At 44.4% G+C, this 13535-nt stretch overlaps 1 protein-coding gene across 1 annotated transcript in view; it reads right to left on the minus strand.

Moving 5' to 3' along the window:
- Positions 1-5685: 5685 nt before the first annotated feature.
- Lrp2 (LDL receptor related protein 2) overlaps positions 5686-13535 on the minus strand; it is a 163093-nt gene continuing 155243 nt past the window's right edge. Inside the window, exons 75-79 of the mRNA XM_052182629.1 lie at positions 12372-12501; positions 11519-11620; positions 9841-9969; positions 7296-7367; positions 5686-7146 (exon numbers count right to left, since the gene is read on the minus strand). Coding sequence (XP_052038589.1) covers positions 6988-7146; positions 7296-7367; positions 9841-9969; positions 11519-11620; positions 12372-12501 — 592 coding nt within the window. The 3' untranslated portion in view covers positions 5686-6987. The remainder of the gene's footprint in view (positions 7147-7295; positions 7368-9840; positions 9970-11518; positions 11621-12371; positions 12502-13535) is intronic.

Raw genomic sequence — 13535 nt, forward strand, 5'->3', positions numbered from 1 at the left:
GCTCACTGGGGTATTCGAGTCATTGGAGAAGGTACTCAGGTTTCATCATTACCCTTGCAAAAGAAGTTGTTCTTTGCTGGTTAGGCTTGAATTTCCAAAGCTGTGAGCTAATCCTTTTTCTTCATTAGATGTCTATATCAAGGATTTCTTTAGTCATGAAAGCTCACTAGTACAGTGTCTAAGAAGGAATTTCCTTACATTCAACTAAAAAATGAAACTACAATATGATCTAGTTGTAGCACTCCCGGTTAGATACCCAAAGATGCCTAAGCATATCTTTATTATTTATTTATTTATTTATGGTTTTTTGAGACAGGGTTTCCCTGTATAGCCCTAGCTGTCCTGGAACTCACTCTGTAGACCAGGCTGACCTCGAATTCAGAGATTTACCTGCTCAGGTGAGTGCTGTGATTAAAGGAGTGTGCACCGCCCCGTTGCCTGGCTAATACATGTGTTTCAAACTCAGAAATCTGCCTACCTCTGCCTCCCAAGTGCTGGGATTAAAGGCATGTACCACCACTGCCCAGCCATATCTGTATTTATTGAGACACAATTCACAGTAACCAAGTTATAGAATCAGCCTAGATGCACATCGAAAGATAGAGACAGAGTTGTATAGATACACAAAGGAGTATTATTCAGCCCTAAAGAAGAATGAAATGCTTGGATTGAAACAGTGAACTGGAAATCGTTGTACTAAACAACATGCTGAACCCAGAAAAACATCACATGTTTTCTCTCATACTTGTAATATAGACTTAAAAAAAAATAAAAGTAAGAGTTAATATGAGGTTCACCTTACATAAGTTCACTATAGATTCCTATGAGCATGTCAAAATTAAACCCGTTATTTTATACAATTAATGTGTGCTAGTATGAAAAATGAAAATTATTTGGTGCCTTGACTGTCCTGGAACTCACTCTATAGACCAGGTTAGCTTTTGAACTCAGAGATCCACCTGCCTCTGCCTCCCGAGTGCTGGAATTAAAGATGTGCATCACCACTCCTAACTAACAAAGGAAATACATTTAAGAGGGCTTCCCTGTGCTAGCTGTGAGCTTCTTCAGCTTCCTTCCCCAGGAAAGCTGTGGAGAGGTCCACGTTCACGACGTGTGATGTTGAACTCAGCTAACTTTTGGAGTTTTACACACTCTCTTAAGGTCCTGTCCTGCTGGGACACTGTCTGAAATGTTATAGAAAGGAAACTTATCTTTGGCTTCCATTTTCTCTCTCTGGGTTGTTGAAGAATTCTCAGCACTGAGCCTGCCTGTCAGCCTCAGAGGTAACATTTGTTCTCTCCATCAGGGACCAGGTGGCTCTTATTATGCAGATAGAACTCCTGAAAGGCCTGGTTTGTCTAAGAATCACAGAATGTATTCTGAGACCTACACCATTAATCACAGTTTGGAAATGAGAATGGATTTCTAACAATAACTGGTGGTTCGGGACCAGCTCCGGCCTGCAAGAGCCCACTGACTCCCAACAGTGGCTCGTCGGCGAACAGACCAGTGCTTGGCATGGTTCTCGTCTGGCACTAGGTGGTTCCATGATCAGGAGAATGCAGTAAAAAGAAAAAGAAATGACCCTTCTCTCCTGTCTGAGGCTAGTCCCTGGAAAGTTCCTGAAAAAAACCAAGTCCATTGCATCTCTGACTCCCTGCCAGCTCCCCTCATGCAGTCCTTCACCAGCACCCAGCGGCCTCTAGGACCCTTACTGTGTGAAACCCCACAGCCTGCCCCCTAATCAAGCCTGGCCCACACCCTTAGCAGTCTGCAGGAGCCACTAAGTCGCTCCCTGAGCTGCACTGAGTTGGGCACGTGGGAAAAGTTCACAAGATAACTTCCAGACAGGATATCGGCAGAGGACACAGTGGCCTAATCGGACCAGCTGCCTGGCACTGAGCTGCCGAGCCTCACTGTGCTCCCACCCTTAATAAATGTCTAGTTGTCATTTATTCAATAGATATCTGAATATCAAAAGCAATGGTGTAGTCACCAGGGTTGCAGCACACGTAAACAAACGTCCTGCCTTCTCGAAGCTAAATTCGGATCCACTAGCTCGTGATAACTTAGGCAGCTACCACTGCCATATTGCTGCTTCTCTCAGTAAATACCTGAGGCACATGCCCTAAAACTTGCCCAACATCAGTTAAGCTGAGTTTTCAGTAACTTGGGCAAAGGCCTCATCTGGGAACCACTGTTTCTTACCTCCCAGGTCCCACCCCAAACGATGTCAAACTCATGGCCTCACTAGGCCCAAATGGTTCGTGATCTTCTCAACTTCCTCCTCCTGTTTTCTGGATCTATGGATACTCCAGGGACTCCGAATTATCCCAGGCCACAGACCCACGTTCGAACTAGAGGGCTCCCTCTGTGACCAGCCTCCTAGAGTTGCTTGTCCTATCCCAGGGCTTGGGAGGGAATGGCACTATTAGAAGGTGTGGCCTTGTTGAAGCAGGTGTGGCCTGGTTGGAGGAAATGTGTCACTGTGTGGATGGGTTTTGAAGCTCCACCCAGCGCAGAAGAGACAGTCTTCTCCTGGTGGCCTTTAGATGAAGATGTAGAACTCTCAGCTCTTCCTGCACCATGCCTGCCTGGATGCTGCCATGTTCCTGCCTTGATGATAATGGACTGAACTGCTGAACCTGTGAGCCAGCCCCAATTAAATGTTTTCCTTTTAAGAATTGCATTGGTCATGGTGTCTGTTCACTGCAGTAAAGCCTTAACTAACTGAGCTGCACACATGGGAGTTCACAAGCTAACCTCCAGACAGGATATCGACAGAGGACACAGTGGTCTAATCATACCAGCTGCCTGGTGCTGGAGACAAGCGCTTGAACAGAAGTGTTTTAGCAAAGAAGGGAATCACTATATAGACAACTTTATGGTAAAATAAAACAGAACAACACATTCCTTGTTGGTTTTTATTTGGAATCTAAATGGCAATGCTCACTGGCCAAAGAGCTAAAGAAGCTAGCGACAACCTTCCAAAAGGGGCCAAGTTGCCCACAAGATCTGAAAAGCAAGCGTAGTAAGCCAAAGCCAGCAGAGTCTCACCTAGAACTGACCTGTCAGTTTTGTCCTCCCAGAACACTGTTCTTCAATCTAATAGAAACAACCCAAGACACACTTCCTCTAGTATTGCCTGATGCCAAACAAATGCCCAGCTCATCTGCAGGATTCTAATGCTACTTAGCTTCAAGATAAGCCTGCATTCTCAGAAGACTGCTACCATCCTCTTCCTCTACGTAGAGCACAGCTATATGTGCAGTCCTGGTCAGCAAGAGTGTTCAAGTCCAGAAAAGGGATCCCACCCTTTCCCTTTTTCATCCCTTCCCTTTCCTCAAAAGCCAGAGTCCATCCCTCCTCATCTCTTCCTCCTGCTTCAGAGCAAAGCAGTAAACCAACCTTCTACGCTCCGAGGCAGACTCTAACAACTTAGCTCTGGAATCGATCTAACATGGAAGACAGAAAGAGAGAGGACCCAGAGGAGAGACGAAATCTTCCTCTGCTCTTAGTCACTGGTGGTTATATCAAGAAATCTGACACAAGTAAAGCCAGGTCTGACAGTAGATTGAGCTGTTGTTAAACACAATATAATCCTAGCTAGACGATTGTTCTGTTGTGGTCCAGTCATGGCATCCTTAGATGGAAGTTCAAGACTCAGACATGCTAGTGTCCTCTCCAGATTCTTTTGCAAGGCTTAAGTGGCCTCCCAGCTGCAGAGGAGTGCCTCTCAAAGAGCTTGCCCTACTTAAGTTGCTGCCCCGCCCAAGGTTGTGGGCATCATCAGTGGCCAGTGCCTGATTGATATGGAGAACCAAAGGCTTTGCTGTTGGAAACAGCTCAGGACATTCCTGTCTCCAGAACACTCTGGCACTGGGACTTCCATGGCAGCAATTCTCTCTTCCCTGTACCCTCTTCTAGAACATTCCTGAGGCTCTCCAGAATACTTACCATCATAAAAAATATAGATCTGAACATCTTCCTTGCATACTTGGCCATGAGCAGTCCTTTCTCCCTGTCCTTTGGCTTATACATTACTGAGCAGAAAGGGTATTAAGCTAGCACTAAATTGGTTCCTTCCTATCACCTAGGATTTTGGTTCTCTCTACAGTGTTCTGTGTCACCCTGGCCCACAGATTGCTCTATCAACAGTCAGAAGGTACTACCAGGCAGTGCAGGGGCATCCCTGACTCCTTATCTCATCAGAGGACACTTTAGATTACTCAGCCTTTTACAAATATTCCCAGTCAGATTCGTAAAGAAAGCAGCTAACTTTGTAAGAGAAAAGGTTGAGTTAGGTAACATTTTGGGAGGTTCAAGAGTGCAGGGCATGCATATTCAATTAGCCAGAGTTCACCAGCTATAGGGCAAATACTGCTTGCCCAGAACTGGAGTCTGACTCTACACTAAACAACAACAGAGTCATGGATTCCTCTGTCCAAAGCCTAGCATGTATCTCCATAATCTACACAACTGCCTGTGCATGTAAGCGCGCGCGTGCGCGCGCGTGTGTGTATGTGTGTGTGTGTGTGTGTGTGTGTGTGTGTGTGTGTGAGAGAGAGAGAGAGAGAGAGAGAGAGAGGGAGAGAGACAGAGAGACAGAGAGAAACAAAGTTTCACCGCTCTTCATGGACTGAATTTGAGTCTTTTAAAATATGAGAAAACTGGCAAAAACCCTGTGCCCAAAAGGAGCTCTTTATCTTCCAAAACTGAAGTGTCCCTCCCAGTATAATTTTTACAAGCTGGCAAAGAAACAATCAAAAAATTTAGAAGCAATAAATACATAATTACGCTCTTAGACATGGACACTTCTGTTTTCTTTGTAGTAAAACTCTCCACATTGTCAGGGAATGGCCAGGACTTCCCACTGCTGTCTTAAAAGTTCTTCCAGAAAGACTATATACTTGTAATGGCCTCCAGAGAAACAGAGTCTGCAGAGGTCTCGTGCAGCTGAGCCTAGAAACTAGGACTAGAATAATTTCATATATCCATTTCATTGTGGGACTAGACACTGGGAATTGTGCAAAAGGGCTCTCCACCTTAGAAGCATCCAGAAAGTGTGTCTCCGTTCTGTGACATTTCAAATACAAAGGACACTGAGACAATAAAACACAACCTTTTTCTCATCCCCATCTCATCTTCAGACGAGACGTGGGCATCCTTTCAGGGGTCTGGTTAAAATCTGAATTGTCTTCATAATAGTCTCCATTCAAAAGTGCATTGAAGAATTGGTGTCACAGAGAGCAAATGTGGTGGTTTATATATGTTTGTCCCAGGGAGTGGCACTATCAGGAGGTGGTGCCTTGTTGGAATAGGTGTGAACTTGTTAGTGTGTCACTATGGGTGTGGGCTTTGATACCTTAGCCCTGGCTGCCTGGAAGTGAGTATTCTGCTAGCAGCCTTCAGATAAAGATGTAGGAGTCTCAGCTCCTCCTGCACCATGCCTGCCTGGATGCTGCCATATTCTCACCTTGATGATAATAGACTGAAGCTCTGAACCTGTAAGCCAGCCCCAGTTAAATGTTGTCCTTATGAGTTGCCTTAGTCACGGTGTCTGTTTACAGTAGTAAAACCCTAACTAAGACAGCAACCAAGCAGTTTCAAGCAACTTGTGACCAAGGCTCAAGAAGGAGGCAGAGACCCAAAAGCCATCTGATAAAATACACATTTATTAGAAATTTCCAGCAGCATCATTTCCAGTAGCATTTTTCTTTTTTAAATTTCTAATCAAAGTAATTACAATTGGTACTCAAAATATGAGCAACGAGATATTTCGAGGACTCGAGAATAAAATAATCAGTAGTATATTTCATTCATCCACTCTCCCACCCTTCCATTCATTCATTAATACATGCAATATTAGCACAGAGAACCGGGAATGCTACTTGCTATGGAAAACGTACACTCATGCCATGGTTCCCGTGATAGAGAACTGCTCAAAAGGAGAGCTAGGACATACAGTGCATCCTGACACAAATGTACAGATTTGTAGGTTAAGACCTGAAAAAAGGCTCAGTAAGAATGTTTTCCCTTTCTATTTGCCATCAACTGAGGAAATAAATAGTCAATACAATAACATTTTGCACCCAGAGTCAAACACCCAGCTGAGGCTTTGATTGACTGGTATCTGTTTGGCACCCTGCTTAATGGAGACACGGGCTTGGTTTTAGTAAGTCAGCTCCAGAATTCCAGTCACTAAGGTAGGGAACGCCTGAGATGCCAGGCAAGGGCGTAAGTTGATTTAAGGTCCGTCGAGCAAGAGCTCATGCGGTGAAATAGAAACTCAGTGTGGGACGTGACACGGCAGGTACAGACGCTGACATGGCAAGGGACACGGCACAATGCAAACACAGCCGGGGTTAGAAGACGGGAGGCGTGCAGAAGGGTCCAGTTGAATCACCTTGTGTATCTTCTATGTTGTCTGAAGTGTCTACAGTGTATGAAGCCAGCACTGGGCCCTGTCGGTACATGTGCCAATCGACATATCATGTTGAACATTGATTATTAATTAATGTGCTGATGTGTAAAAATGGACCCACAAATGAAGTTTAGAGGACTTTCTTCCTAGATTGTTTCAAAGGAATCCTGAGTGCTATCCCCTCTTTAGACAGAGCCGAGCCCTAAGCCAACCCCTTTCCTCACTAGACTACTTACTCCTCTGCTCAGGGACCCACTCAACAGGTGCTTTCATTAGCAGAGGCAGAGCTGTGATCATCTATCCAAAATTTACACAACTACAATATATTCGCAGCATCACCTCCAGACAACATCAGTGCAAGATATACACAGTACCTCGTGATAATTGTAAAAATATGAAATGTCAACAGTAAAAAAGACACACGACACACCTTCAATTATAGGCAAACAGAGAAAAATATATTTTTTTATAAAGTATTGAACGTTAACTTCTTTTTCATTTGTCTGTAAAAAATATATGTGCAAAAGTGAGTGTCTAAATGTTCCCCTAGAGAGCTGGCAAGGCTATACATCGGAATCTTCTTTCACAAGATTTGCAGTGTCTTTAAAGGTGTCTTCTGTGGCAGTGTAGCCTGGAGCTGAGTTTCTCTTTGAAGCTTTAGCAGGAGGAGAAGGAGATGGAGGCGGGGCCACAGCCGCAGAATCCTTTTGCTCGCTGTCCATCTGCAACCACAAGACATGGATGAGACACGGACTCCCCCAGCATGTTGTATGAGGACTAACCTTTGTCAGTTAGTCCAGAATAATCTCAGTGTGTGCCCAGTCTAGCCAATCAATGGATGTCTGCGCTTAGAACAGGGATTAAAAGTTACCTCTGCGTAGATCGGGTTTTCAAAGTTCGTCGTCTGCTTGGGTCTTCGTTTGAAGATGTTCCATTTTGTGCCCTAAATGAAAAGGGGGAGATGGATGGTTTTCAGTAATGGAGGTTTCTATTTCATTTTCCTCATAGGTGTCTTTTCCTAGGTTTTAAAACTCTTATTGAAAACACATTAACTTAGGGGTGTGGCTTCAGTAGAATATTATTCAATTGTCCCGGAATGGTAGTCTCTTTCAGCTGTTTTCATGCAACAATTTCAAAGTCTTTCATCAATGTAAACTATGCAGCTTAAGAACCTGGACTTAAGCCATCAAGAAGTTTTGCCACAGCAGCAAGTCAGATACAGAGTGTACAAGACACTAAGACAGAGGGAGGTTTCTAGAGCACCCTAGAAGCTCAAGGAAAAGCCGAATTGCATCTCTTATTTCCAAAACTATGCCTTGGCCAGAATATCCCTCTCACTTCAACACATCCTCCACCATCATCATCATCATCATCATCATCATCATCATCACCATCAACAACAACAACTGACATTTGCTGAGTGTTTGCTGTGCATCAGGAATTGCTTTAAGAGCTTCATGAGGTTGTTTTCATCTCAACCATCCTTTGATGCAGTTTTTTTGGTTGTTGTTGTTGTTCCTCCTGTATGACACTGAGTCACAGCAGGACAGACAGCTAAATTGTGGTAGACTAGCAGAGAGGTCAAAGAAGAACCCAAGGAGAAAACCCCAGTCACACACAACAGTGGGTTGGCCCGCTTCCCTTGCCAAGTGGTTGTAGTGCAGGCCACCTGTCTGACAAGCTCCCCCTACGGAAGCTCAAGTAGCCCACGTGTTTTGCAGGATGGCTGGGAAATCTGGTACCAGTAGCACGTGACTACCCAAGAAAGGCAAGACCATTCACCCAACCCACACATCCACCCTCTAGGTCGCCAAACAGAGGAAGAAGGAGAAGGAAGTCAGAGCCATACATTTGGAAATGTGAAGTTAAGTAGAGAAGGCCAACACCTTAAGTCATGGTCTGCAATAGCTCCATGCAACTAAGTCATTGCTAACAAGAGGAATACGTCGTCCTCATCACTAAAGGAGAGTCCATGCGTGTTCATGCAGCTTGTGGGAAATGACAGGACTGAGCGATGGGGTCTGAATTCTGAATATTTTCCACATGTTTACTAAGAAATCTAAGCTTGAGAGACTCCTTTGGAAGTTTATGTCCTCGGTGAACTAAGCAAGTGTTTCTGCTGAGTCGAGTGACTATTTAGTATGGGGGAGAGGGTCACAGATACAGGTTCTCTGGGCAGATGCTGGTGAACAGAACTCGGAGGGTCTCGGTCTGGACTGTTTTAAAGTGGCAAGTGCAAGAACCAGTGGGCAGCGCAGAGGGAGGCAGGGCACTAACCCGCAAGTGGTGAAGGTTGACTCTTATTCCCAAACGTCCCCCATGTCCGCTCTGGAGTTGGGGGAGGGAACAGCTTCTTGCCGCACTACCCCCTCCTGACAGACCAAGCTACCTCCAAGAAAGATCCCTGAGATTGAGAATGAACTGGAAAGAAATGTTAAGAATAAAAGAAATACTACTCCAAACCAGACACTGCTTTGGAGTAGAGCCAGACCTGGGGACTGAGCATTTGATATTTCAAGTATTCTGGTGGCTGTGGAAAACAAATCTTCAATGTCCACTTTTAAATGTAGTTTAAGGAGAAAAAGGTCCCTGGAAAAACAGTGAACCAAGATCTTCCTTTCTATGGTGTGTGTGAGCTTGCATGTCTCTGTGTGTGTGCACATGTAAGAGGTGATTTCTTTTCTTGGTCACACTGAATTAAAGACACCACTGTACTTCTCTGCACAAGAACGAGGAACATTTAAATGTCCCAGACAATGTTTTCTATCATGAAGTGCTACCATTTCCAATTTGCCCATAGTTCCCCTAGTAAGGGACATGGTGAGAACCACAGTCCTCAGGAGAAGAAGGAGTAGCCAGAGTTAAGCATGTAGATCTGGGATGCATGCTCACTAAAGCCGGTAGCTCAGGGTCCATTTAATACAATTTCATTTCAAAGGTATCAAACTACATCCCAAATATTCTATGATACGCAAAGGTATAGCATATATGATAAATATATGCTAATATATATGAATAAAAATTCATCAAGCGGTGGTTTTGTCTCCTGAACTAGTTTCCTTGGCACACTAAATACAGCAACCCTTGTGGGAAGATTGGATGGACAATTAGGCATAGTTGGGCACAGAGGAAGAGGTAATAAAGTAGTGCCACCTGGTGGTAGACATTGGTAATAGCAAAGGGCTAAGAGCAACTTGGAAAGATGCCTTCTGCACTGAAGGGTGTTTTATATGTACCCTAAACACATCACTATGTGTGCGGTGTAAATGTCCCAGATTCGATGTCCTTTTCACGAAGATATCCTAAATCTACATTTTTTTCCATTCTTTTTATGTACATGGTTTTCCGGGGATTAGCATCAACCCGAAATGTCAAAGTCCTTCGCCAATTTCTTTTCATGAGTCAGCTGTCATTACCTGAGTTTCATCAGCTCCAGGGGAGGCTGGCTTTGGCTCTGGAACTATCTCAGAAGGATCTATGGGCCTTCCATAATTCTGGTTTTCCACATTTTCCGGTACAGTCACCTGTGAGCATACTGATGGCCCCTGTGCAGTTTTGAAAGAAGAAAGAAATACACGAATAAGGGATCTGGAGCCTGTTTGCCTCCTCCACAGACACACTCGGTAACTTTTTATCTGATAAGAGACTGGCACTGGCAACTGTAAACTAAATACCACTCCCACCTCCTTCAAATAAGAACAACACCCATCAAGTCACCTAAAATATCAACTTTGGCAGGCAAGGGCACCCCCCCCCACTGTCACGCCCTCATCAATGTAACCCCTGCTGCACTGTCCACACCCTCAGTCCAACCTTGACCATAATTTGGGATAAAAGGTGTTTGAGTTGCATACTGACAGCCAAGTGCCAGCTAAGTAACAACACTAAGTAACAGAAACTAAGTAACAGCACAAACAGCCACCCAAAGGCAGTGGACAGAATCCTCCTTGAACACTAAGAATAAAATGAGTGTGTAACATACACCACTAATCCCAGCAGAGGCAGGCAGAGGCAGAGGCAGAAGCAGGCAAACCTCTGCAGGTTTGAGCTTGGCCTGGGCTACATGGTAAGACTATGTCTCAAAAGATAAATAGATAAATAACAAAGGGAATAAAATGAGCAAACTTGAGGATTGCCTAAAAGAGAATGAAATTTAAAAAAAAAAAAAGGCAGGCAAATGGCCTCAATACGTTTCTATTTTTATAAAATTTACATAATTGTGTGGCTATCCTTAAACCATATCACCCTGGAAGACACTACGTTCATTTTCTTGTAATTTACATTTGAAATTTTGCTTCTTTTTAAAACTTACATTGTGTGTGTATGCACAGCCTCATTTTATTTCATGTGTAAAATACCAGACGAGATGTCAGTTCTATCCCATGATGCATTACCAAGCCGTTCAAGATTTTTTCAGGATTCAAATCTTTTTGCTCTTAAGGAAGCTCATTTGGAAAGAAACATTTCTATCACTTCATATTAAAATAAATATACTACATGTTGAATCCGAAATCACTAGCAAACACTGAGAGCTATTTCCTGTAGCTGCACAGACAAAGGAAGAACAGGTCAAAAGCTGATGGATCGATCTGGAACCAGCGCTGGGCCATTCGTTCAGACTAATGGAAGCACCTAGCTCTCCTCCCAGCTTCTCCTAAACGTAATAAGCCTCTAAGCAAATCTTAATTTCAGTATAACCTCTATACTCTTCAGAACAGGCCATCCCTCTCACCTTAGCCCTCTCAGGTAGCACCCTCATAAAACCACCTCTCATTCATTAATTCCTGATGTAGTTCCCTTTGTCTGTCATAGGGCCCTATGTCTCCGGAATCTCTAAAAGACCCATACCCCTTGCTCTGACACGGGTGACTCAGAATGACTGAGAACAGTGAACACACACACACACCAGCATGGCTGCTAAGCCTCACATCTCTGCCACGACCCAGGACTCTGACTATTTGTGACAGCGTATTTGAGATACAGGCCACTGAGCTTCCTCCCATTAGAAAGGCAGGTTAGAGACCCACATTCTTTAACCCAGAAAGATCCAGCAGCAACGATGGCTGAGAACAGATCGTGGGACAGACATCTCACCTGCACTGCCATGGCCACTTTGGAAGTATTGTCCTTGGCTGCATACATTGGGTTTTCAAATATCACAGGCTGCTTGCCTACCTCCATGACGAAGTGTTCATTCTGGTAGGGGGGAGAGAGGGAGAGAGAGAGAGAGAGAGAGAGAGAGAGAGAGAGAGAGAGAGAGAGAGAGAGAGGTCACGCCCATTGATCTGCTTCAGACAGAAAGGCATCTCCCTCATACCTGAATGTACACCAGACACTTTCACAAAGCCACCCAAAATATGAGGTCTTAGAGAGGGTAGGTGAGAGAAAAATAGCCTCAGAGACCCAGGGGCATCTAAATAACAAACTATTGTTTCAACTAGTAACAAATGAACTAAGCCACCTGCCCCAGAAAGCACAGATACTCTTCACATAGCTGAATTCTCTCTGGCCCTTTAATGCACTCAGTGCACTTGGGCTGGAATACTAAAGAAGAGGGAAGGTGGTGGAAGCACACAGGAAACTAAGGCACCCTTCAGGCAGGGGTGAGGCTGGATGTCTGCAGGTGGAGACAAAGCACTGGAAGTGGGTTTCCAGACTACAGAAAGCCCCCACGGGGCCAAGGCTGTATACTAGGACCATCACAGACTGTGCCATCTGGCTCTCATAAGAGGTGGGCAAATCCCTGTTCAGGGGGCCAGAGAAAGCCAACATCCATGAATAGATGGTACAAGGTAGAGCCAATCCCCATCAAAGTTAAGGCCTACAGAGTGTGGACTGTATTTGTGTTAGTTTCCCCGAGGTTAGTTTTATTCCTTACAAGAAGAGTTTCTTCCATCAATTAGCATAAATGAAAGCCTTCAGATAACCCCATGGAAGCCACACTCACCATCGCCATGGATCTGTCAATAATTGTCTCAGGGCCAAAAGGAGACACGCCAATGTCCATGTTCACATCAGCCCCTGATCTGAAAGTCACCCCGTTTCCATTTTCAGAGGGTTTGGCAAGGCTGCTTAAGCTGAAAGGAAGCAAAGTCATGTGTTGTGTTGTTATTAAGGTTTTGTTTTTATTTCGTAGTGATTACTTTCCTTCCATATTACTGATTCGTCTATGTGCAATTCCCTCCCCGAGTGCACATGAAAGCAGGTTCCCAAACGCAAGATCAGAACAAGAACTAGGGGTCCCTAGAAGAAAAGCCAAGCCAACACACAGCTAGCTCTGCCCTCACCTGCCCTGCACAATAAAATACAGCCTGCGACACAAGCTTCAGGAGGAAACTCCATGAAGAGGTTGTGATTGACAGTGTCTGCTCTCAGCTCTCACAGCTGGGGGAGAGGGGCTCATACTTGAGGTCTCATAGCAAGGTGGAGGAAGCCACATGAAAAATAAATCTCGCCTCATAAAAGAAGCAAAGAGATTTTTGTGTTTCCTCTTTCATGACTTCTGCTGTTTGACTCACTTTCTCCTGCATTTCTTTAAGTTTTTGTATGTGTGTGTGTGTGTGTGTGTGTGTGTGTGTGTGTGTGTTTCTTCTTTATTGGCTTCTATCTCTTAAGCTTTATTCTCCTGAATTTCTTTAAGAAATTTTTGTGTTTCCATTATATGGGTTTCTACCTTATTCATGTTCCCCTGTATTTCTTTAAGAAATTCATTTATGTCCTTTTTGTGTTCTTCTAGCAGCATCATGAACAGTGATTTTAAATCCAAATCTTGTTTTTCTAGTGTGTTTGTGTAACCAGGACTTGCTGATGTTGGAGAGTTTGGTTTAGACACTGCCATATTGCCTAGATTTCTGTTAGCAGCATTCCTGCATTTGCCCTTTGCCATCTTGTTATTTCTGGCGTTAGTTGGTCTTGTCTCTGGCTGGTGTTTGTGCTTCCTGTGAGGCTGTAGGGCTATTTCTGCAACACTGGATAGCTGGGTTTCCCGTTACAGATTGCTGATGGATCCTCCTCTTGGGTGCCCTTGGAGCCCTAGTGTGCCTTGCCCCAGATTGTCTGTGTGAACTAGGCGGTGCCAGTTTGCTCCTTCAGTGAGTGCTAATGGTGTATG

Source organism: Apodemus sylvaticus, chromosome 5 (genome assembly GCF_947179515.1).
Source record: "Apodemus sylvaticus chromosome 5, mApoSyl1.1, whole genome shotgun sequence".
Classification (NCBI taxonomy): domain Eukaryota; kingdom Metazoa; phylum Chordata; class Mammalia; order Rodentia; family Muridae; genus Apodemus; species Apodemus sylvaticus.